The following is a 26,216-nucleotide window of genomic DNA, read 5'->3' on the forward strand; positions in this document are numbered from 1 at the left end:
TTTTTTGGAAAGAATGCTATCACACTCAAAATGGCTGTGAACGACAGCCAAAGGCACGCATGTCGCGTTTTGCCACTTCATTGTACAGACGACCAACTGCATGCTGCAATGTTGAATAATCATTGCGATTGCTTACTCTACAGCATTGGTTATTGCTCGCTCAGCTGCTAATTGGCTTTAAAATCCCAAATTTCACATGATACTTGAAAAAATGAAAAAAAAAGGAACTACATATTTACCTTTCCTGCAATAGTAGTATGGTCTGAATCGGGATCTCAGGAACAGGCCGGTGTCTCAGCTTGTAGGAGCGAGTAAGCCGTGGACCTGTAGAAGCCTTAAAACTGGACTGTGTCCCATAAATGGAGTTTTCGACCATTTCACAGAGAAATCCATCCTGGTCTTCAGTCGCTGATGGGTTGGGGTTTTCAGCTGAATGGGGCGCAGTGTCTGTGCTTGGCAGTAACTGGTCCTCGGAGGAAATCTCCCAGTCTGAAGGTATCTCTGAAATTGGAAGGGACTCGGTGCTGCTGCTGGAGGACACGGATTGAGGGATGTAGGTATGTTGGGACACGGATGTTTGGATGTTCTGGGGATTACGTGGGGCAGGTTGAGGTGGGCGGAAGTATCTGTCCTCGGTCATTGTTCCCAGTCCTGCTCCTGGAGGCAAAGTTTGACTCCCCTCCACATCATTGTAGTTCCTCTCCTTTGGCTGAGGGTGCTGATATGAAGCTCCCCTCTTTTTGTCCTTTAGGAAGATATACCTCGGGTGTGGTACTGGCTTCCTCCGACGCCTCCCATTCTGTACCCCTAACTCTTCTTCCTCATCCTCCCCACCACTCTGAAGCTTCACCCCTAGAGCTTCCAGACTGCGGAGAATGCGCCTTCGATGGCCTGTGGGGAGGACTCCAAGCTCATGGAGGTGCTCATCTGTGAGATCCTTACAGTCTTCCAGATCTTGGTACCCTCCCTGCTGGAAACAGGTGACATACTGGGACAGACGAAGGGTATACAGCCAATCCACAATCTCCTGGCCTGGTTCTGGAGGCTCCAACATGGTGTTCTGATTTCACATCTGCTGCATCTGGACAACCTTTAGAAATCGTAGTGGTCCAGCCTTAAACCCAAGACACAAAGACATAAAAAATATGTGACGGTTGAAGATGAATGGTCCAATCTTAGGAAGCTGTATGCACTACCAAACAGAATTTAATCTTTCACTTGAGAACCAAGTTCACGACTCCACTCTTGTCCCATAGACAAGATTATTAACCTTTGAAACAACCATTATGTCTAACAGGAATAATTTCAAATATCAGCAAGGCTCTGTTGACATGCATTTTTCTACCAGGCCAAATCGTCTCGAGTGGATATCGATTTTGACAGAAAATAAAGTTTTGCACTTTTTTCAGCTTAAGATCTAACCGTGATGGCATTAATTATCTCTAGCAGTGGAGTTATTACCCTTCATTAACAGTAAGAATTTCGGAAATTATTTTGTTACTGCGAGGTAGAGTCATGTCTATCAGGTAAATATGAAACTAGGGCCAGGCAATTGACAGCATACAGTATATTACAGCATAACTTGAAATGTTTGTGTTTTCTATCAATAAAGAAATAGTTTATCTTTCTTAATCTATATAACTAATTAACATTCTTTTGAGATGATTATCAATATCCACTGATTTGAGTCAATTCATTTAGCTGGAGACAAGAAAGGTTACAGCCCGCACAGTCCTTGTGAATTAAAAAATTGTAAAATAAAAAAAGACACAGAAATGTATAAGCATTATCATTATAAATTAAGCTTGGGTAACTGTTTATTGTGTTCATGCAAAGCCAAGCCAATTATCTGCTAGCTGCAGCTCAGCCTATAGACAATTCACTTAGCTTAGCATAAAGACAGGGAAGAACATGGCTAGCTTAGCCCCTGAAGTTTAAAAATGTGCAATGTGAAATATATATTTTATATTAATATGGAAATATAGAGTAACAATTGTATTATTATTATCATCATTACCTGAATTCATTCATGAGGCAAGGGTAGCTGTTTCCCGAGCTGTTCACTGTGTTTATGTTAACCTAAGCTAACTATCAGCAAACCTAAGCTAACTATCAGCAAACAGCAGCATTACATTTGGCAATGACATACGAGAGCTGTTGATATTTACCTTAATCAATGTGGCTAAGTTTTCAGTGTGGTCTGTCTCTCTGTCTGTGTGCCTATTAAATGGATTAGCAGAAAAATCTACTGAGCTAATAATTTAAAACTTGAAGGTTTGAAGTTTAAGGTTGGGGCCAAGGACAAACCCATTCACTTTTGAAGTAGATCTGAGGGGGATGATACAGGATTATTTTTTTTTCCTTCACAATGTAAAATAGTGTAATTCTTTTATATTTTTCTGAATTTGTCAATAAAAACGCAGACATATTAAATAACAACAAGCACATGTATTGTCAAGTGAAGTGACTTTTGTGATGATAAACTATGTGCTCTCTCTTCTATTCATAGCCTAATAAAATAAACAAGCTTATTTCACACACACACACACACACACACACACACACACACACACACACACACACGCCAGCTGACAAAAGACAACATCAATTTATGACACCCCTGAATGAGACAGCAGGGAACAGCAATAGTTGTTAGGAAACAGCATGCCATTGACAGTCAGGTTTCGGTAAGAAATTAACCTAGAGGTCAAAGGCCAGCTGACATCACCTTCTTACATTAAAGGCTTACTAGCAACATGACACAACCCAGCTAATAGCAAACTATCTTTGATAGTCTTTTTGCCTTTGCACAACTTATCTTTCTCTTTCTTCCTCCACCATTATATCTTTACTTTTCACACTTGAAACTCACAGGAAGATACATAATCATTAACATCTTCGCATGTCCACTTCTCCTTTGCATACAATACACAAGGTGTTACTTCTGCTTTCATGCATGTACAATCTTTGGTGCGCGTGTATTCTCGTAGTTCACAGAAATGCTGCTCCTGCAGCCAATTTGAATACGAGCTGAATGTACTTTGCGACACCTTGGTTGCTGCACTGCATTACATTTGAACAAAATGAACGTCACTGCTCAATACGTGACAATATCGAGTGCTGAAATATGAAGAGGCCTCTTAAGTGCATCAGACAGGCCCAGCTGTGTGTTCCAGTGTTAACATGCAGGGACCCATGTTGGCTAAAAGCCAGTGCAGGCACACGCCAAAGCCTTCTCCTGCATTTGACCCACCCTGCTCCGCATCTCTGCCTCTTATGTGCCTCCACACCCACTCACGCAGCTACACGCCAACACAAAGCACAAACTACAGAGTACAAACCCAGAGAAGACATTATTAAAATGCTGGATATAGTAGTTTTGAGCCACGGCTACTGCCCACTAAAGTGTCAAAAGCCCACAGTGCGTGGTGATCATCAGATAGAGAGAGATTAACAGTACACTCACTGGCCAATTTATTAGGGTACACTCGTTCAAACCGCTTGTTAATAGCTATACAACCACGGCATTTAACTGCTGCACTTTCCACACACACACAACACTGGATGATAGCAAGTATGTCATGCGAGGTGCACCACAAAATCCGCTGCCTGCTATCTAAGCTGAAAAAGAAGTTCCCAACCGACATACTATAGAATAGAACTTTATCATTCAGCCATCATCTCATCATCAGATATACACACATACATAATTGAGCAAACAAACCACTTATCAAAATAGTTGACGATTAATTCACCATGATTCAACCACTGGCTACAACCAAGGTTTGCAGAAGACCGCCTCTGAACCCACAACATGTTGAACCTTGAAAATGATAACTTTGTGATATTTGTGCAGACGTTTTCTTCAGTCTGCAGAATAAGACGCGTACAGGTCAGGACAATATTTAATCTAAAATGTGTGTAATAAGAAATTTGAAAATTGTGATTCCAATAAAATGTAGATTGATTGTCCAGCTATGAGGCACTACTCGCACAGCAACACATGCATCATGCACACAAGTCAGTGTCATACAATAAAAGCAACATATTCCTCTATATCAGTGGTTCTCAAACTGTTCGTACAGCCTGAGAAAACACTGAGCTTTTCGAAGGAACACCAAAACGTCTCAAACATAACGGGAACCTCTGCGAACTCCCGCAAGACTGTTGGAAAACCGATCCAGGTATCTACATATGAAGCGGGTGGAGAGAATGCCAAGAGTGTGCAAAGCTGTCATCAAAACAAAAGGTGGCTATACTTTGAAGAATCTTAAAATATAAAACATATTCTGGTTTCTTTAACACTTTCTTTTTGTTTACTACGTAATCCCACATAGGATTATAACAGACATAGTTTGGATGCCTTCAGTATTAATCTACAATGTAGAAAATAAAGAACGTCACTGTTAAAAAATTGAACTTAAGTAATGTTAAATGTGTATTGTCATGCGTTTCAGCTCCACTTACCCTTCCCTACAGTAGAACAGTATTTCTGATTTCCCTCCAAGTACCACCAGAGGAAGCACGCGTGCCTCAGTAGTCCTCATGGAGACCAAATCCTGGTTCAAATGAGGCAGCATTTATTTCCTGAGGAAGTGTTTAAGATTAGAGCTACTATTTGACTTATCGTTAGGTTCAGGTTAAGGTTGCTGATCACGGGTGGCTGCCCAAACATGTGTGTATGTGTACGTGTGTGTGTGTTCCACCCACTCCTCTCTGTCCTCTTCAGTGATTCAGGTATGCTTTGGACAGGAGTGAGTCATGCAAGCACGCCCATGCATGCACAGCAGCACCCAGCACACACACCTACCTCATATTTCTGTTCCCCTCACAGCCAACCAACTGTGAACAAAGTCCAAAGTGGCTCCCCTTCCTGGTTTGATATAAAACACACACACACACACACACACACAGAGAGAGAGAGAGACACCAGTGAATTTCTATTTTATTTACACTCCTTCAACTCACAAGTGTTGTACGTGTCACTGCTGCGAGAGGCTGATTTGTGTGTGTTTCATCACTGGCTCGCACACGTGTGTGTGTGTACACATACGGGAAAAGGCTGTTACACCACCGTGGACACAATAACGCAAGAGGCCGAATAATGTCTGGTTGATTTCACTTTCCTTTTTTTACAAAACAAAAACCGACAACAGTGAAATGTAAGGAGACAAAAAACAGGTAGCGCTTCAATGACATAATGCAGTTACACATATCACGCGCACACGTTAAATGTCAGGCGCGTGCCAACTTCAGTTTGGTTTAGTTGAGCTTTCAAAAGTGAAAATAAGAAAAAGGAAGAAACACCTGCAGTAGGGAGGTTTAGGCGTCACGCGCTGATCTTACCTGCTGGTTTGAAACAGGAGTCAAAACAAAACTAAATGTCTCATCCGCACAACTTGTTTGCTCTTTCTGTCATATTGTTGTGCAGCCGGCTCCGAGTTTCCCTCGCGGCGCTCGTTTCCGTTCCCCCTTGTGTGCGCGCACAAGTCCACGCCCACTTTTGGCTGTTTTACGCACAGGTTGCACAAGAGCACCCTGGTCCCCTGGGTTCTTTAATCTCTAATCCTAACACTTTATCTCTGTAATTTGAGATTCCTCTTTCACTAAAGTTTGTTTATGTGTTAGACGGGGGAGGGGCATGTGCATGTGCATGCATGTGATCAGGAGGAGGAGGAGGAGGGAGGGAGAAGGTGAGGGAGGCTTTGGGTGCCTACATGTCCCAGCTTGATCTCAAAAGCCACAGGCTGCACATTCAGCACAGAGAGGAATGCAGAAGGAAGCCTGGCACCTTCAATGAGGAGAGTTCTCAGAGGTGCATCAAGGGACTTTGGAGGCCTTGGGGGGGTCTGACATTGAACGAGACCCACCAGAGGATCCCTGCTGGGGCACCACACCAGTGCACTGACTTAAATTAAGATACTCCGCTATGATCAGATCTGAAAGAATCTGTTCGAGCCTCAAGTGTCCAAACCCTTACTCCAAAAACCTACAGGTCCGTCATTACCTATCACATGACAATGAAAACTGCAAAAACTTGCATTTAGCTCACTAGCTCCAATTAAGCTCGCTCCCTGGTGTCTTTTTCCTGCAGTGCTCTCATCTCAAACGGCACCTTTACTGCGACTTAAAACATAAGCGTGGACAAATGGCACATTTCAGCAAAACCTAGACAGCGTATGAGTGCTCGTTTAAAAAGCATACATCTTTGAAAATGTCATTGGAAGTCACCTCTCCATGCGGGACAGGATGGGTGCGGCCCTAGTGCCCCCTACTGACGAGCCACCGCTGCAGACCTCCATCTGAAAACAAAGGCTCGTTATACCTGTCCTTTGTCAAGATTGTGGAATACGGGGATAATATTCACCATGTAAGTGTGTACAGACAAACTCAAACACAGGACATTGACAGGTAATGTGATGTAACAAGAAGAAGAGACGTGTAGGGAGTAAGGTGTAGGTAGAAACAAAAAATGGTAAAAAAGGTAGAACGGTTTAAGGAGTTTGGTCTGTTTGGGTTTGAATAACACATACAAATATATCATTATATATCATATTTGATATGATGTATCATACATATCATGATACATATCATTGTATCATGATATGTAATGGTGCACTGTGTAACATTTTACCTTTTGTCCTGCTCACAAGTCAATCAGATAATGAGGTACAGTTTGCAGAGTGAGCCACATGGTGGCAGCAGAGTTCCACAGCACCACTGTGGGTCCTAGGCAACAATGGCTGTAATCCATTCATGCGTCTGACTCTGGACAGGTCATTCGTCCATCGGAATATACAACAATTCATGCTCACATTAATGAACTTAACCCCAGTCTGCTTCTCTGTGGCCTGTGGGAGGAAGCTGGAGAACATGAAGACACACACACACACACACACATATATATATATAAGGAGTAGAAGCAAACTCCAAACAGAAAGACTGACATTTTGTTTGCTGTGAGACAAGAGTGTGAAAGAAATGCACCGTCCACGATGACTGTAATGTCCGAGGGAAACAAAGTGAAGCTCTTTTGACTTGTCGCAGTGCAAGCTACCGTCTGTCAACATACTTCAAGTTATACTTGCTATTCCTTAAAGCTGCAGTGCGCAACCTTTTGTTATTATTCTGCCTCTGTTTGGTCTTCGTGAACGGACTCGACGTAACGTTATTTGTATGCCGTGTCCACACCGGACTGAGGGAGTGTCTGTGTGTATGCAGCAGCAACGCAGAAGTCACTTCAGAGACTTTTCGTTGGTCATGCAATGTTGCTGTCTGTTGCTGACTTCCTGTGTGCAGGACGACATGAGATGTCAAACCCGCTGTAGCGAGCTGATTTGACAACGGCTTGGTTAACGGGCGTTTGTTTGTATTTAAAAGTCACACCCTTCAGCTTTAAGTGCGATTCTTTTTGTGCACTTACACTATAAACATGTCCTGCAAATGCATCATTTACTGTCTGTCACGGGACTGTAAAATCAGGAATTCCATTGAAGTGCCATAAACTTGTAAACTGTGTCTGTCGCTGAGCTGCTGTTAAGCTCACAGTTTAATTCTACATCGCTCTCCAAACGAATGAGACGGAGCATGCCTGGTATTTTTAAAGAATATGATGCAAAAATCGTCACCCGGTCGCTGTTTCTGTACGACTGCTGACGCCTTTCTTTTTTGTTTTTCTTTTCATGTCGCAGTAAAACGAGCGACAGGAGAATGGAGGAGAGGGATGGAACGCCCGGAGAACAACACTCACTCTCGTCCTGCGTGTCTCTGGCCCTCCCTTTGTGTCTCCCTGCCACGCCTCCAGGGGTCGCCTTGGCAACATGTTTTACTTCTGGCAGCCATATAAATACAGCATTGGCTCCTGTAAAGTAGGATAGCTGTACACTGCAACAGTCCATGCCAAGGACACAGAATTGCAAACACGGGGGAGCCTCAAGCTTTGGATCTAAATCGAGGCCCATGAGGAAAAAAACAACTTATTTTAGTGAATACTTTTTATGTATTTCACATCATATTTTGTGAATAGAGTAAATTGCTTTTCTAGATGCAACATAAACTAAAAAAGGGGAAGAAAACAGGCCAGATTAGACCCTCTTGACTCTTCTATATTGTATCTTTCAGCTTCTGATGGATGGAAATCTGTATTTCAGTGAAGAAATGGATGATGAGTCTCCTCAAGGCACAAAGAGGGAGGACAGCCTCCTCAGCAAGTTGACTGGAACTGCTGAAGACGTCCATCCTGAGGTAAAAGCAGGTAGGAAGAGATGCATAGGAGAGGATTCAGGAGAGGAAGTGCAGACAAGGAGCGGCGAAGGGGTGCTCGGTCCAGTGGGACACGAGAAAAAGGACGAAGGAAGAGGGAGGAGCGCAGATGAAGAGCAGTGTGAGCAGAAAGCTTTGCTGGTGCTGGAGGAGATGAGGATTTTTCATTCAGAGACAGTGGCGGCGTGGAGAGATGCCCTCAGGGAGTGTGGCTGCATGTTCAACAAGTCTCCAGCAGGGGGCAGTGGTCAGCAGCGTCCATCTACAACAGGTAGGCAGAGTCATTTCAAAAAGGGAGAAAATTAAAACACTCATATGCAAGTTGATGAATGGGATGACATTAAAGAGAGTTGTTAAATAACCTAAAATGACCTCTTCAAATATACATATATGTATATATGTATATATATATATATATATATATATATATATATACATATATATATACACACATATATACATATATATGTATATATGTGTGTATATATATATATACATATATATATACACACATATATACATATATATGTATATATATATTGGCTTGATAAACAGCACAATTCTCTGGTTCTGTATCAAAATCAGAATCAAATGTTGTTTTTAGTGAAAATTAGTTCTTAACATATGAGGAATTTCCTTTGGTCTTTTGGCGCAGAACAAACACAGTAAAAAAGAAAATTATGAATAAAGATGAAAAAGACTCGAGAATAAAGATTAAAGCAGATTAAATCAATAAAAGAAAATCAGTTGCTTTACAAGAATTAATAAAAAAGTAAGTAGAACAGGAGTAGAACAAATACAATGCAATGGTATACAATGGTATTTATGGGATTTGCAGTACAGAACAACAAGGAACAAACATCTGATTTACCTTGTCCAGATTCCTTCAGTGATCATTTTCAGAGTGTGGTGGAGGACGTGGAGAAGATTATGCAAAAACTGAGCACAATCATAACCAAACTGGATGTTAACTGGATGGAAGGTTCTGCTGGAAGAACCTCAGCTTGTCAGGAAACCAGTGATCCACAAACTCCGGCGGAACCTGAAGATGGCAACAGTCACCTGAGCGTCAGTGATCCACATGAAACCGAGTCCTTGGAACATCAACGGGAAGTTGAGGAAGAGCGTGGTTCAGGGCCGTCACCGGACACTGAACAGACCACAGACTTTACAGTCAGGAGCTCGGGCTGCGACGACGTGGGTGAGACTGGGGAAGAAACAGAGGTCAAAGTTCAATTGAGTGATAATGAGGATTGTGCCTCTCCAGCGAGTCACGGGGATCTACTGGCGGAGACAGAAAAGGATGAAGAGGCGAGAAACGTCAACGTCAAGGAGGAGAAAAAGAGTGACTGGATCACAGTTGGGTAAGTTAATAAAAGCAACAAACAACAAAAGTTCTTCCTCAATGTGTTTCCTCTGTAACTGTTGGAATCATTATACCGTAACATTTATTGATGTGTGTTGTACTTCACTCTCCAGATTGTTCAGATTAACTTCAACAACTACAGTGTTACACTTTGTTTTGCTTTACATTCTTAGTCTAATAGTGCAGTGGAATCTTGTTTTGTTTGTAAAAGGTTGGAAATTAACTTCAAAACACAAGCTAAAATGAAAGTTGACCACTTGGACAATAAGTCAAGACAATGGCATAAAACTTAATAAATATCCACTGTGGTTTAAAGATAATATAAGGTTGTAAGATATAATACAGTTCATCAAAAGCAGAAGACTTTTTCACATAATAGATTTTTAAGACAGCAGAACACATCAATAATTCTTCTTGCTATAGCTGTTCATCGCTTTCATTTGATCTGGCTTATGAGTCTGGACATGATTCGATTCCTTCCCCTCATTTCCCCTGTTCACTCATTCACAGTCAATATCTCTGCAGGGATTTCTCACAAGATGCGTGCATTCTGACCACCTGGCCTCCCTGCTGTCGGCTATTTCATGCATATCACTGACAAGTCAGTGCGCACAGAGGGAGAGGTCAATTTCGACGGAGGCTAAGATGCTTCATTTCCCTTTTCTTTTTCATTCAAATGAATTTCTGCTTCAACTGTAAAAGTAACTTCTGCATATTTGTGTTTTTTTTTTGGAATAACATCCAGGCTCACTGGTAAAATGGAGGACGGTGACTCACATGTGCCGGACGCATGCTTTATCAGAGCCCCTGAGGGTGCGGCGGGAGGCCTGAGGTGTGAAATGGCCGACGCCTGCAGCTGTCTCATGGTGACCAGCTCAGAGGAGCTGGTCAGCAGAGTGATCAGGGTCACAGTTCATGGCAGAGCCAAATTCCCCTTCCCCGTGACCGTGGTCGTGCCGTTTTGTGCACGTTACCGCGGCAACTACAGGGACGTTGCTGTCAAGATAATCGATGGGGAGAGGAGGGTGAGCTACGTCACTCCTGTAGCAACAGAGGGAATATATGGAGGACAGAGGGTAAGGTCTTCTAGACTATGTTACTATCATATTACGAATATCTTAACTCTTTCTGTTTTGCAATACAGACACATTTTTATTTTTATTTTAATTGGCTAATTTTTTTTTTTAATAACACTTGGGTGACAATAATAGCCTGATTTAATCATTAATTCATTCATCTTCTGCCGCTTTGTCCTCCGCATGAGGGTCGCGGGCCAGAGACACATCCACTCTCAAACCTATGGTCAGTTTAGAGTGTCTAATTTACCTAATCCCCAAATCAGGGTGGGAGGAAACCAGAGAACCCAGAGTAAGCCCCCACACGGGCAAACTGGGTCAGAAACCAGTGCTAACCACTACACCAACCGGGTGGCCCCTCAATGAATCAGTGTTGAATTACAGAGTATTGTCTGCATATAGCGTAACGAAAACTCACAAGGCTCTACATTAGAGCCTTGTGGTGCACCTGTTGTGATTTTTAGCATTACCGAGCTAACTAATGTACTCCTATTTTTGCAGATCAGGGTGATTATCACACCCAGTGTCTCGACAGGCTTCATCAGGGTTCTCTTCAACACGATGTCATTTTGAGTCAACAGTGATATTATTTGAAAGATTGTGAGATTCATACACTTCGGCTGTTAAAGGTCTTTTCATCTATATCTTTGCAGGGCTCGTTTGCAGAGGTGAGAGTCTACTCCCTGGGTCTCTTTGCGGTTGTCTCCTGTCTAAAAAAAGAAAACTACACAATCCCCAGAAGAGGTTTGTCCTTAAAGCTCTCCATGGACCACCGCGTTTGCCTCAACTACCCCCCGGGAGCTTTCACTGTTCCAGTAATGGCACAAACCATGGTACATGATCAATCTGTATTCTACTTTATAGCACGTTATGTTATGGTCTGTTTGGGATGTGTTTAAAAGTCAGGGAAAAGAGACATAAGAAGAAAGAGACCCATTATAAATGCACAGACTTTCATTTTTAACAGATTTTTTGCCGCGAGGTAGGAAACAGAACAGCTGTGTTGGTTATTTAAACAGACGTATGACTCCGATCACTGCGGCAGTTTGCTGCTTGCTCTTATGTCAAAAAAACCAACATCTCATACTCTGCATGGCTCTCAGCGACAGCGCAGCACGCTGTTGGCAACGCACAAGTGTTGGTTTAAAAAAAGAAACTCCATCCTAACTGCTGCCTGAACAAATTCAGAACAGCTGTTTCCTCATCTGCTGCAGATCCAGCCTGTAGAAGCCATCCTCCTGGCTTCCGTCAAGTCAAGACGCGACGTCTTTCACTCAGTGGTGTCTACGAGCCCACTGCTCGACCTCACCCACCCGACCTTGCGGCCCATGAGGAGACCCCTGACTGTGACTCTACCCTGTCCCCCAAACCCTGAAAAGAAGAGGGGCACGAGGGGACAAGGGAAACGCACGGAGCAACATCACACCGGTCCTGTGGCTACATCATGGGATCAACCCGCTTCCCCAAGAGTAAGGTAATTAAAAGCCGGTTTGCCTTTGCATTCAGTCAAATCGTCTGTTGTGGTGGCCAAGAGCACCTAAAAAACATGAAAACCATGAAAATTGATGTAGCAGTTAGCCACAAGGGGGCGACTACACTGGTTCAAAAAGAACATGGTGTGATTGGAAGTCTCTGAGAAAGTAAGTCAGTAAGACATTTTCTTGAGTAGTTAGTAGTTTCATATCTTCTTCAATCAAACATGATGATAATTCGATTTTGGAATCTCTAGCAACACAAGCAAATTGACAAAAGCACTGCAATGCGTGTGTCCATGCGTGTCAGCCATGAATCCATTGGCTATCGTTTGGGGTCAGGTACTAATATCTCAGATGACACAAACAACATAAGACAACAGACAACATAAGAGTCATGAATGTCTTTCGGTCTGTAAGACAACAGCACCAACCACTGATCCACTGGTCTGCTAAGGTTCTAAGTCATCCAGGTCAGTTAGAGCTCTTGGATGAGACGTCTGCACTTCACGTCTCAAGCAACCACACTGCTACACCTCTGTGTTTTTACATTAGTTTTACTGTCTCCGTCAGAATACTGGGCGCCTCTTTGACGTCCGTGAAGGAAATGTCCACTGAGCTGCTGATCGCTCTGGGTTCGCTGGACAAACAGTGGAGCGTCCTGGAGAAGGTCACAGTCAGAAGCCAGCAGAGCGGACTGGTGTCCTTCGAGCTGACAGAGAATTTCGACAGGTTTGCAACATCGGGTTTCCTCCTCCCATGCAAAAAAAAATATCTGTATCTGACGTCAATAATGTATGCATTTATCTAGACATATCGTTCTCTGTAAGGTTGATTTACAGAACACGGAATATAGAGCATTTTTAAAAAGGGACGTCCTCTCACACCACAAATGAGGATATAATAAATCCTGCATCTGACCACAGAAACAAAAAAGGGTTGTAATTCCACTATAGTGTTGACTCCTCCTGTACCTCTCAGTGAAGTAAAGGCTTTCCGTCACTTGCCGTGTTTTGGGCAACTAAAGAAAGATCTGGAGTATTTTCATTTAATTGAGAAATCCTATTTTTAACAAGAGATAAATGTGTGTTTCTCACAAAACACATCGGGCGCCTGAGGCCCAGATGTCGGGAGAGGATGTTTGACAGGTGCAGGAGCTCAACAGGGTTCTGGGCCATTTGCACGGCCACATCCACACACTGACCGCCAGCAGTGACTGTCGTGAGGATTCCTCCAACCACGTAGAGGAGGAAGAAGACGTTGCCGCTGCCGATACAGAAAACTAAAAATGAGGAAACTGTCATGTTTGAGAACAATCCTTTGTGAGGTCTGACTCTCATGTGTTCCTCACTTGACAATCAGCACAAACCACTCAAGCACTGATGGTGTTACAGGAAGACAGACACTTTAAATACACGCACAAATGTGTCAAAGACTGGCGGCCTCCATAAAGCAAGAGTCTTACCTACAGCTCATGTAAAAGGCTTTTTCCAAGGCTACATGTGAAAGCAATTATGCACTTACTATAAAATAAAGAAAAACAACACTGCCTGCTACTACTACATCTTAATAAAGGATCTTAATCCTTTTTAAAATGAAGATTAGTTTAGTTCTGTGGCTAAATCTGCTGTTTCTCGTTAGTTTGATTCAAAAATCTTTAGTTCTGGTTTCTGGGAAAAAGTCTTCAAAAGTAAAAAGTGTAAATTTGAATAAAGAACTTGAACTCACCACTTGCGCCACTTCTGATCCACCTCTTGGTTTTTCTAATTTTGGAGGTACAACCCTTTTGTTTGAGCGTGTTTCAGTGTAAGGGGGACAGACGGCATGACAAGAAATGAAACGCATAACGCCGCAAACAGACTTTGAGTGGGATTTCCTCTACGTAAGGGGTTTAAAAAGAAATGGGCAGTATGGGGTGAGAGGGTGAGAGTAAATACTTTGAATTCCAGCCCGCAGCTTTTCTGTGACACAAAATAATTGCACATATATGGTAAAATGTCTGCTGGGAAATAATCCTGAAAAAAAACTGTAAATTGTACAATACATTTCCATTTTGCAGGCTTAGCATTTTATTTTGAAATTTCTATAGGTGGCTACCACAGGAAACACACCTGAAGTGATGTTTTTAAAGTGTCACCTATACAGTAAAATACTGTATTTATACAGGAAAATGTTACTACATCACAGTGATATAACAGCACCACTGTGGAAAATACTGCTTAATCACAGTAATTTATGGCTCAACTGGGAAATTATCCTTAAAAAACCTTCAAGAATAGTCAATTTACAATAGTGTTCCCATAAAATTAAGCTATAGTTAAACACAATGTAAGAAATTAATGTATCATGTAAGTAGAATCCAGTAACATCAAATATTTTACAGTACACCTGTTTGAAAAAGGGAATATTAGTTTTAGATTGTGAACTGATTCTTTCATAAGAAAGAAACCTCATTATTTCCCTCCTGAGCTTTAATAACTTTCACTAGAATACATGTTTTTTTAATCTAAATCTAAGTCTCCGCAGGGAATATTAAATGTACTGGGGATTGCATGAATTATTTATTCTGTCTTAAGTGTATTAAGTCTAACAGATAACAGACTCATCTCTTCTTTACCTTCGTCTCTTCACTGAGCTCGTCTTCTTACCGTCGGTGTCCCTCTCTCCTCAGACTGCTGGTGGTTCGCCTCCTCTCACCACTGCAGCCTTGTCACCTGGTCTCACTGGCGGAGGAGCTGGAGGAGTCGGTCGGCTGCCACGGGGTCACGGTCGTCCTCCAGCGCCGGCAGGATGACCCTCACACCGCTCTGGTGGCTGCGCTGCCCAGCAGAGACCTCAGCTGGGAGCTGAGCAAACTGAGAGCGCGGGGCAACGGCGGCCTCCTGGAGACCTCGTCTGATATCTCCATGTGCGAGGGAGACCAGCTTCTGCTGCGGTTCAGTGGCAACATCACCTCCACAAGTATGGAGTGAAGCCATGACACAGACATTCATGTCTTGCTGCTCATGTAGTTGCTGATGCTGATCCACAACCTCAATGATTCCCAGACATTTTCCTGTACTTACCCAGCATGGATTGATCCTCTTGTTTTCCAGATAATAGCATTAAGGCTAAAGCATTAAGCCTAGGGCTTAAAATAAATTATTTTATATGCCATTTTTTATACAACGGCTTTTGCACGACTTAATTACCAGAGTCACACATACAACTATAAATAGATATTGTAGTGCAGAATATGCAAACACATGTTTCATCATGGTGCAAACCTTCCGTTCAGATTTGCCCACAGTTTTTTATCCAGATCAAAACAAACACTTTATTATGAATTATTATTATTGTTTAATGTAATTATCCAGAAGGCCTTGTGTCCCTTGAGATGTGGAACCACACGTTGGTTACCATACGCGCACCTTCTTAGAAAGAGCACAGTCCATCTTCTACCGCTTTATCTTCCACATGAGGTCACAGGCGATGTGTCAATCTCAGCTAACATGGGGCGATAGGCAAGGTACACCCTGGACAGTTCACCAGTCCATCACAGGGCCACTAGGGGTCGCTCGCGGACCGCCAGTGGTCCGGGAACCACACTTAGAGAAAGGCTGCACTACACCAACCAACCGTGTGGCACCAATAGCAGGACTACTCAACATACTCCTCCCTTTCCCGAGCCTGTCAGGAAACTACGGTGGCCTTCGCGTACCAGAAAGGATTTATTTCTCAATCTTTCTCACAGGGCTTTACTTCCCTGCCAAAACAAGTGATATAGTGAAGGCAATTCTATGTTTTCACTTTTCTCTGCGACATCCTCCTCAAACATTATCAATGCTTATTGTGCTGGACACACCGGCTATTATATATATATATAAGTTTTCTTTCTTCCATTTTTGATTTCTATCATTTGTTTGTGTCAATAGGGAGTCGTGGTAACCAAAACGACGTCCCACTCGAGCGACTCACCTTCCACACTCAGCGCATGAATCGCCTCCAGGTGCATCTCACTGAAGTGGACCCGTTTGGGAACTACAGCTCCCCTCACTACAAAGGCATGGCTCTCTTTTATAAAGTGACCAGGGGGGAGCTGCAGTGGCGGGGCGACACGGAGGCCGTCCCGAAGGACGCTAAGCACCGGGGGGATCCCGTGTGCGCGCTGCCTCTGACTTTACCCAAGGTGAAAGAGTGTTAAAAGTGTCGAATTGTGCTTTGTACTTTCACAATAAAAGCCCACTCTGTCATGATTTCAGTTTGATGTCTTTTCAGAGAGCGAGGAGCATAAATCGGCCCGTCTCGGCGAGGGTGAAGTTGTGTGATGAGACAGGTGTGTGTGTGTCTTTCATTTATCATACAACAAACCATCAAGCCGCCACCCACAGTCCTTAATCCCCACAATTCACAACAAGCAATTAAGAACATTCAGACGTGCACTATACCGATTTACACCCCTGCACTTGTGTCTACCTGTTTTCAAAATAGGAATATGTCAGCAGCATTTGCCTCAGATGTTGTTGTTTCAATGACACTGATTCTTTGAACCTCTCTCTCACCCAGCAGACACCCTGTCAGACTCTCTTCTTCTCTGGCTGGCCGGGGAGCTTTCAGAGGAGGAAACAGCCGCGCTGGTGTCGCCCCTGCGTCTCCGTCGCAGCACCGCACAGCTGGTGAAGCTGCGGGCTGGTGACAGCGTGTCCATGCAGGCCTTCCACATCCTGGCCATGTGGAGGAGAGGACAACCAGCTCACCCCCACCAGCCCAAGGCCTCTCATTTGGCTCAGTGCCTGGCAAAGAGTGGCCGGCCAGACCTGGCCCGAGAGCTGCTGCTGCGGCAGGCTGCAGCCGCCAGGCAACAGGCTCATTGAAATTGGGGGAGATCACATTGGTTTTCAATGCTTCTGTGTGCAACAGGGAGGCCACATGAGTTGCTTGCAATGCTTGATTTAATCCACAAGGGGGCAGCATTGGTCTATGAGAGTTTGTGCTCTTTTCAACATTATTCAAAGTTCATGTCCTGTCTTGTTAAACATCTTATACTTCGTTGTCTTTCGACACTAATATGTGTATCTGGGATCATCTACATGTATAATACAGACCATTTGCCATTTAATTATGATTCTATTTCATATAACTGTATATAAAAAAATACATGTAGACTACTGGATGCTGAACAAAGTCCCGTTTTGAAGCCTCAAAATTTGAGATTTGACCAGCACCAAGTCAGTTTTTGCAGTTTTTTGTAATATTCTCTCTAAATTGCAATATCATTTACCAAACAGACTTATTCTATTGAAGAAGACCTGAAAATAGCGATCACAGGTAAATGTTTACTGATATTATAAATCAAGTGAGAGTTATTTTTGCAACCAGCGGAGTCGCCCCCTGGTGGCTTTACTTTTTTTTTTAAAAATCAGAAGGTTTCATTGCCCTCCAATACACAGACTTTCAATAACTGTAGGTTCACAGAATAATAAGACACTGAGAAACATGGTCATACACTCACAGTCAACCAAAGACCTCATGATACAATACAATTATATCCATTACAGTCATTTATAATTGATCATTTACTTCAAACGACATATTGCTATGCAATAAACCCGCCGTACATGTCCAGATAACTCAATTTTGGATTGTTACATTACAATACTGTATACGTGTTGTCGTATTTGGTCTGTGTTCATTTTCTCGGGATACTTTCAATTTTTGGAGGCATTCATCACTGTCAACACCTTCATTTTTCACTTCCTTTTGGGGCGGACATTTGAACAAACGCCATGACACAGACGCCGTGTCCTCTTTAAGACTTGATGGAGTCTGTGGATGATGACTGAAGCTTTTCTTGCAGCAAACTAAAAACTCTGTTTTCTCTTATGCAAGTTCCAAAACTTGATAAATATATGTATATTTGTGGGTTGTCTTTTTTTGTGTTGTTTTTTACTGGATATTTTGTATGCGTAGGCATTTAAAAACTATGGTAGTACACTGTATTTAGTAGCTAATCTGGTCCATTCAAACATATTATAAAGCCTCTTTTTTTCATATTTTTCCTGTAAATAATGAATATAAATGTGAACTTGACTTAGGGCAGGAGCAAGCAGCTTGATTATTAACATCCAATGACTCACAGACATAGGTTTAGTCTTCTTCCCACTCCTTTTCAAATATGTTAACCCTTACACAGAGCATTTTGGCTGCTTTCTCCCATTATTACGTTTAAACATACAGTATATGCAGAGGCTATAAGAAGGTGCAATATAGAGTTTCTTATATCCTTGTTTTCAGCAAAACCTATAGGCAATATGATGAAAGAAAAAGGTTCATTTTCACCAACCATATAAACCCACTTGTCCAAAACCTACTCAAAACGTTTAAAATCGGATTGAATTCGTGAAATTTGGAAACACATCACATTTCAAATTTCACTTGGCTCGTTTCTATGAACAAAAAGAAAAGAAAAACAGTCAATTTTGTGACTTATGCTCGGAAACCCAATTTGTTAAAGCCTGAATATGTGACCTATAAGAACAAACCCCCAGGATGTCCATATAAGGAGTTGTGTATTACTCCCATGGCAAATTACCATGGGTGCACAGGTCCGTGCCACGTGAACATGAAGGGTTAACAAGCGTTTACGTGTTTGTTGGTGACTCTTATCTTTCTTGTGTTTTAACATGTACGAAATCACACACTTCAGCGCTTTACTTATGATAATCGTGTCATATGTCTGAAAGCAACAAGGCTGCTAACAAAACAAAGAGACCACGTTGTGTTCCGTCAGAAAACTGAAGCTCTGTGTCTTCTTAATGTCATTCACTGTTTTTTTTTTTTCTTTTTCATCCGTCTTCAGAGCCTCACGCTCCAGCTGCGTGACATTCTGCAGGCCCAGAGCACAAGTATGGGGGTAATGATCGATGCCATGTGTCCAGGTTGGGGGGTGAGGGACTCCCCGTGGTGACGGAGAAGACCGCCCGCTGCTGGGGGGGGGCAGTTAATGAAGTATGAAATGGTAACAGGTGGAGGTGACGGATTAAACAGGATGATCCTTCTGTGGCGGACAAAAAGGTGGCGTTTCCAGCCGGCTGTTTTTTGTTCGCGCGTTCAATTTGGGACAAACAATCCTGTGTCTTCAAGGAATATTTCACCGTTGGAAAGATGAACGTCTATTAAAGCGGGGTCATCTACGTAGTAGAAATGTGAAATATTATGTGAAGCAAGTGCCTCGTTGGCCGAGAGAGGCAGAAAAATGTCATTTTGGCTCACGTAGATGAGCGACGACAACTCCCAGCATGCACTGCGCTCGCTGCGCCCCCGCGAGAGTCTCGCTGTCTCAAGCTTCAGAGCCGACAGCGCGAGTCGTGTAAACACACAAATCCCCGTGAGGAATTAAATATATAATAAATATGAAGATACAAAACAAAATACTCGCTAGTTTTCACTGAAATGATCATTAGCGTTCTCAGTTTACTCTGCAGGGCAAGAGCTGGTTAGCGTAACTGCTAGCAAAGATGCCGGACACCGTGTTTACATCCCCACCTATGGGGGAGTCTAAAAAGTGCGGAACTGGCGTTGTAGTTTCAAACCTTGAACCAATGTTTGCCAAACGTTGGAAAGGGGAAAACAGATTTTTTTACAACTCAGTGGAAAACTGAAGGAGGTAAAAAAATATTACTGCTATTCTAGCAATACAAAGCCACATGTAAGTATTCCTTTAAATGTCACTGGAGCTTATTCGTTAGAGAGAGAGAACAAAATGGCGACAGACACAAAAAAGTAATGCATGCCGAGGGACATGAGGAGGAGGCGGCGGCGGTGGCAACTCTCCGTTCCATTAATACTCTGCCTGACCTTACAAGGCTGTGAGGGCAGTGTTATGACGCGAGGTGGCTTCAGTCGGTCAGACCTGTGTTCAGCTACCTGAGCGGGCCCAAAAAACATCGAGGTCAGCTGACGACCTCAATGTACCGAAGGGCCAGGTTTTTCTGGCATATCTCAAGACGACAGTGTCAGGATTCATCAGGATCAAACTGTGAAACAAACGGAGGGAGCGGGAGTCATAGGTTTCACACAAGAAATGACAACCGCAGACCCACAACCATCCAACTCCATCGTAAAAACAAGAGAAGAGAAATTCCATACAGTATCGATATGAATATTTGGACTTTTATTTCATATTTCTTTCAGAATGTGACATTTTCTCACAGAGTGACTGTCTGCTCTCACAAATGACAAATATAATGTTGACAGTTCATTCACGGACCCACTTTCTGTCATACAGTAGTCCACGAAATTGGCTGGTTTACTTATTCAAAATAATAGAAAGTGCGACAGAAATGAGAGTAAAAATCGTCAGGAACATTATGTTGGGCAGAAAATGTCATCCTGCCATGATATACTGTATATATACTGCAATATTATGAGTGGGGTCATGATGGGCTGGGGGAAGTCTGAATAAACGTAAAAATAACATAAGCACGGACAGAAAATACTCCACTACATTTCCTCTAACTAGCTTTGTTACTCGTTACTACCAAATAAAATCAGAAGAAGAAGAGTTGGTATCGTCCTGTATTGTAATACAGTGATTTTCTAGTCTTGATGAACTGCTTTAAACTACAGTTTTGCCATTCAACCATTCACACATCCTTTATACCCATTCACACGCTGCAACATGGGGTTAAGTGTCTAGCTCAAGGACAAACATAGACTAGCAGGGCCAGGAATTGAACCCACAACCTTCCAGTTGAAAGAAGTTTTAATACTTTAACTTCTAAAACTTCAGTACATTTAGTATCAGAAAATTACGTTGGATACTTCAGTACAGTAAATGTCATATTATTTTAAGACTTTCTCTTAAAGGAATAGTTCACCGATTTGCATTTAGCTTTATATTACTACACCTCCTTCCCAGAAAGTAAACAGTGTCCGCCATTTTTGCTAACAGTTACGCTAACGGGATATTTCTCAACTGAGTTTGGGAAGCACAAAAACACTATCCCTATTCTAGCAAATGCAAATCGGGGAAGTATTCCTTTAAGTAATATTACAAAAAAGTGACGTCAACTTCTACCAAAGTCATTTTCTGGTAGAATGCCTTTCAGGGACAACAACAAGAGTAACTTGTAACATTTGCACAATAGCTTTATAATAGCAGCTTTTCCTCTCCCATTTTTATTTTCTTTAACCTTCCCTTTTTCCTTAATGTCTTGCCCTTCTAACATCCCCCTGCTTCACACTTAGGTGGGGCTATTGCTCTTATATTTCTCTCTCAAACTCTTTATACCCCTGCTTGCCGTTATCTCCCCCATCATTCGTCCTTTTTTCCCCTCAGTCTGATTCTAAAAGGACACGTGTGGCATCACTAGCAGGAGAGTTTTGTGTTGGGAGAGTGTGTGCCAGAGGGGGGTATCATTAGTGTGGCGCAGGGCCATCAAACACACACACACACACACACACACATTGAGGGCTCTGCTCAAGGTAAATGTCACAGAGGGGGCTCCCACAGTGCCAGGAAATCGTTTCCGCTCTCATTTTATCTCCCTTCTCTCCCCCAATACATTATTGAAAAGGCCACGCAGCAAGGCACTCTGGGTGGTTGCCCATCATCCAGCGAGGGTGGATACCGAACGGGATGATGAGGTGAGGTATTCCCACGAAGTGTCAGCAATGCATAAAGAGATTCTGATTAAAACCCTCCGCTTGTTTCATCATTCATTTCATCAGCCGCCCTCGTCTTCGCTCTCAAAGCCGTCAAGGTAGAAACCGGCTGATGTGGCGAAGGCGTGAAGAAAGAGTCGAGCACGAGCCGTCGCGGCTCATGTTGAGAGTTCTCAGACCATAATATTCATCACTTTCTTACCGTCACGCAAAGATTGCACTTACGGAACAAATGAATCGTGTGAGCCTTTAAAGCAAAGGCCTCAAACTCGCGGCCTGTGGGCCACATGCAGCCCTCCAATTGATTTCATGTATTTCATCATAAATAATTTCTATTGGAAACTATACATCCAACATCAACAAACTTTTATTTTGAAATTTTGTGAAACATCATCTCAAGGCTATATCATGATGGAAAAAAAGCATGATATCATTTCACTCTCTCTCCTGTCATGTCTGTAGACACTCTGCCCTCTGTTGGAGTCCAGCTGAATAGCAACTCATCCCTGTCTTCCATCTTTCAGCCTTTCTTATTGATTTTTTTTTCCCAGTGAGGACTTTGCAGGCTGGAAAAAACAAAACCAGGGGCCGTATCCAGCCTGGGGGGCCATATGTTGTTCCCATGTGTGAAATAAATACGAATATAGTAGGGCAAGTGTGTCAAGACCCCTGGGTTACTTATTGAGTTTGTGTTGTAGTATTGTTCTTTGTTTTCCTTTGGGTTATTTTTTTTTTTTAGTTCTTCGTTTCTGTTTACCTTGTTAGTTTCCAGTTGTATATTGTAGTTTTTCCTTGTGTGTGTACCTTTGTTAGTTTAACTTATTTACCTTGGTTCCCGTGTTCTGTGGGTATTTTTGTATTTTTTTCCCTTTACCATCTAGTATTTCACCTCTTTTGTTTAGTTTTATTTGTTTTAAAAGATTATTTCGTTTCGGTCCAGCATTTGGGTCTCAAAAATGTGTGCTTCAGTGTTGTTTTTAAAATCATGAAGCTGAAAAACATCCATTGAAGAGGGCAAATTAGTGTCCAATTAAAAGGCATAAAAAGAGTGGCAAACTCATCGATTGCTCGTCTAAAAACAAAAGGTTTTAGCTGTTTTTCAAAGGAACTTGCATGTCTGATAAAACTGGACCATTTTGGTGCGTAGAGATGAAAACAGTTTATTATATTCAGGGGAAAAAAGAGAGAAAAAAAAAAACAACGTACAAAATGCCTGGAAATCCATACCGTGAATCAAGGGTCTGTTCTATATCTGAGTGGATATACTGCTGTGAGAGCACGCTCCATGTCCTGTGGGTGCGGCGGATCATTGTGTGGTGAGTGAAAAATGAAGACAGCTCCTGTGTGGCTGCCCGTTCACACAAAAACAAGGATAGATCAAATCTCGGGGGGGTGATTCTCTGACTCACACTCTGGCCCTGACTTCATCCCTGTGTGTGTGTGTGTGTGTGTGTGTAGGTGTGGATATGTGCATGGCAGGGAAGCAGGCTGAAGTGCACTGGTCCATGGAAAACTCTTCATTTGTCCCTCATTTCAGTGGCAGACTGGGCAGACGGGCTGGGTGCTTCTGTGGCCCGTGGGGGCCTGATTTTTTATTGCGAGACAACAGACAGACTTCATTTTAATCTTTCCACCCCATTCGGAATATTTCAAATCTATTTACATGCATGTTGAAGGCATGCAGTTTTTCCTGTCTGATACTGAGTCTGATGGGGGAATCGAAGTGAAGAGGGCAGGGATGGAGAATCTGGTCAAGCAGGCTACATTTTGAATTCAAAAGTCCAAGCCCCTTCCTTCAGACTAATGGTCAGCAAATAAGTTGATGAGGCCAGCAGCTCAAGCTTGGACCGGCTGGCTGTGGAAGCCGATGAGCTGACGCCAGCAGTGCGTAAGTCTACGTCATGACAATGACTCCAGGACCATGGAATCAAACCACCGGACTTGTGGTTCGAGAGCAACCACATTACAAGATCAACCATTTAGAGCTGAAGTGAAGCGGAAAGCCACATTTTTCCCTGGAGATATTTCAACAAGTGCCAGAAGTCACTTAACGCCTCAGACTGAAGGATGGTAGATCTCAGAGCCTATAATAGAGCAAAAATGCACATACAGTAATTGTTTAGTGAGTTAGCACGTCTCTGAAATACACTGCCCATGAGGATATCCTTTCAACCACAGTCTAAAGTGAGAGCAACCAATTGCAAAACATTGTCCAAATCAAATCTAATGAGAAACTGGTCATACTGATCATTTCAGATTGACCACATGGGCCAAAATACAAGCCAGTTTTTGTCATGAGTTGGAGCTGACAGTAGTGATTCACAATTCCACAGCAGTAGAGAGTGCAGAGAGTGGTAAAGACAGCTGAGAGGATCACCAGGTCCCCACTGCCCTCACTGCACAGCATCTACCACCGCAGAGTCCACAGGAGAGCTGCCACCATCATCAAAGACAGCACCCACCCACAACATGGACTGTTTACACTCCTGCCCTCAGGACGGAGGTACAGGAGTGCCAAATGCAGGACAACCCGTCTAAAGAACTCTTTTTACCCCACTGCCATCAGAATCCTCAACAGCTGAACGGGACTACAATAATCCTGTCACCTGGTTACACTGTCACTTTAATCTGTTACCGTCACTTTAAAACCTGAAACATTGTCACTTTAAATCTGTGTGTCACTTTAAATCTGTGTTCACTTTATGTACAGTTCATATTTTTACACTTATTTTATGCATATATGTTATTTTAGTCTCTTGTAATATTTATATTTTTCTTATGTATATTTATACTTTTTTTACAAAAGCATCTCTTTTTTACTTTTTTACTTTTTACTTTATGCTGGTGTTTTTTGAGTGGACAGCAAAGTAAGAATTTCATTGTACAGGGAAACGTGTTTCTTTACTGTGCATATGACAATAAACACTTTGAATCTTGAATCTTGAATGTAGACTCTGATCTTTTGTGGCTCAGAAAATTAAAATTGTAGTCATTTCTATTGGCTCAATTGGACAACTGTCCTTGTCCAAGTATTCAAGCACTACATTCAGCTCATCCCTAATTGTCTTCACGTTGACTTCAAAGTCAAACGTGTCCGCGCATGGACACGCGGGGCTCATGTGTGCAGACAGGTGCGACTCGGGCAGCAAACATGGCCTTGTTGTTGCCATTTTCTGATGGAACTAAATTGGTATTGTTTACTCTGGAAATCCCTCCAAGATTGCGTGTGATGTTGTGAGACAGAGTGGGAGGGTGGATAAAATTGGGTGAAAAAAGCTTGGGATGATGCCGAGAGGAACGGAGGGAGCAGCAGGGGGGTGGGGGGTTGTCAAAGAGGTGTTGGTGATGATGGAAGACCGAATAAACAGAGAGATGGGACGAGAAGAGGGCCGCGGATAAGAGGGTGCGACATGATGGGAGAGGGTGAGACGTGAGGGAGAGAAGGTGTTGCAACGGTGTGTCCGCCGGAGTGTGAAAACGCCATGACATACGGAGGGTGTGTTTCTACACACGGGCACAACGCAAGGGAGAGGAATGGACTTTATTTGACCTTCAAGCGCACACACACACACACACACCTACAGAAAGAAAACACTCGGGCTCTCGGGATCTTTGCAGGGTTAAAAAGTCAAAAGCATTGAGCTGCTTGGCATCTCCCAACAGACAGTCATATTTTACCCATGAAAACACATGACACTAACACACGTTACCTATACAATGCTTTCAAGCTCTGGACTAACACGGAAACTACATAATTTGATATTTGGTCTATTTATGACATCCCTCAATTTTTAAATTGAATTGTCTCTTTTATTGTCTGTCTTAGCCTTCATAGAAAATACTGCACCTTCAAACCATTAAATGTATATAAAAACTCATCATAGTCATAGGAAGGAGCAATATTTTGAATACCCAGCAGGGGGCGACTCTAATGGTGGGTGAAAATAACTTGAATTTGAAAGTCTATGGGAGAAATGAGCTTCTACTTCCCACTTTCCTGGAGAGTTAATGGTCTCAATTAGGAGTTCCAGGTCTTTTTCAACATAACCTGATGACAATTTTGTAAATTGTATTCCCCTTGAGAAGAGAACAGAAGATGATGCATATGAGTGGAGCCTGCATGGTCACAAGTGACATGTGTGGATTCTGCTTTCAGAACCTGACGTAGCGCGGGGCGAATCACAATAATACGTACTACCCTCTTAAGTCATTAGGGACAAAAATGTCCACTTTTAAAAACTGCTCGAAATCATTTTGATCAACTTCTGTCCTGAACTAAAACTATCAAATATATAATACTGAATAATTATCAGGATCTCGAGGCGTCACAATGGAAGTACATTTTGCAAGCCATTTTAGGCTGGAAAAAAAAAAAACCTGCAGCTGCAGACTGAG

At 42.6% G+C, this 26,216-nt stretch overlaps 2 protein-coding genes across 7 annotated transcripts in view; one reads left to right on the forward strand and one right to left on the reverse strand.

Moving 5' to 3' along the window:
* arap2 (ArfGAP with RhoGAP domain, ankyrin repeat and PH domain 2) overlaps positions 1-6,285 on the reverse strand; it is a 126,606-nt gene extending 120,321 nt beyond the window's left edge. Inside the window, exons 1-4 of one of the 5 annotated variants that reach the window (XM_058625725.1) lie at positions 6,232-6,285; positions 4,811-4,873; positions 4,468-4,587; positions 240-1,114 (exon numbers count right to left, since the gene is read on the reverse strand). In XM_058625725.1, coding sequence (XP_058481708.1) covers positions 240-1,054 — 815 coding nt within the window. In that variant the 5' untranslated portion in view covers positions 1,055-1,114; positions 4,468-4,587; positions 4,811-4,873; positions 6,232-6,285. Of the gene's footprint in view, positions 1-239; positions 1,115-4,467; positions 4,748-4,810; positions 4,874-5,346; positions 5,655-6,231 lie in introns of those variants that run through there. The other 4 variants (XM_058625726.1, XM_058625724.1, XM_058625728.1 and 1 more) reach the window with 4 other exon arrangements.
* A 2,150-nt stretch (positions 6,286-8,435) lies between these two features.
* Positions 8,436-18,077, forward strand: dthd1 (death domain containing 1). Of its 2 annotated transcripts, none has more exons than XM_058623780.1 (8): positions 8,436-8,533; positions 9,143-9,626; positions 10,374-10,704; positions 11,358-11,537; positions 11,919-12,178; positions 12,750-12,908; positions 14,848-15,137; positions 16,091-16,360. In XM_058623780.1, exons 1-8 carry the CDS (start codon positions 8,479-8,481, stop codon positions 16,357-16,359), a joined length of 2,028 nt encoding a protein of 675 aa, XP_058479763.1. In that variant the 5' UTR covers positions 8,436-8,478; the 3' UTR covers position 16,360. The 2 variants fall into 2 exon arrangements, with proteins under 2 accessions (XP_058479763.1, XP_058479764.1); XM_058623781.1 differs by lacking the exon at positions 8,436-8,533 and adding exons at positions 16,434-16,491; positions 16,722-18,077 and having other exon boundaries at positions 9,545-10,704; positions 16,091-16,344.
* The last annotated feature ends 8,139 nt before the right edge of the window (positions 18,078-26,216 follow it).

This window comes from Solea solea, chromosome 3, assembly GCF_958295425.1.
Source record: "Solea solea chromosome 3, fSolSol10.1, whole genome shotgun sequence".
NCBI classification, from domain to species: domain Eukaryota; kingdom Metazoa; phylum Chordata; class Actinopteri; order Pleuronectiformes; family Soleidae; genus Solea; species Solea solea.

Excerpts from the sequence above, each read along its gene's own strand:
- dthd1 (XM_058623780.1), top strand. The coding sequence starts at position 8,479 with ATGTTCAACAAGTCTCCAGCAGGGGGCAGTGGTCAGCAGCGTCCATCT. Across the intron at positions 8,534-9,142 it reads GCAGCGTCCATCTACAACAG|ATTCCTTCAGTGATCATTTT; the intron begins GTAGGCAGAGTC and ends TACCTTGTCCAG. Across the intron at positions 10,705-11,357 it reads GAATATATGGAGGACAGAGG|GGCTCGTTTGCAGAGGTGAG; the intron begins GTAAGGTCTTCT and ends ATATCTTTGCAG.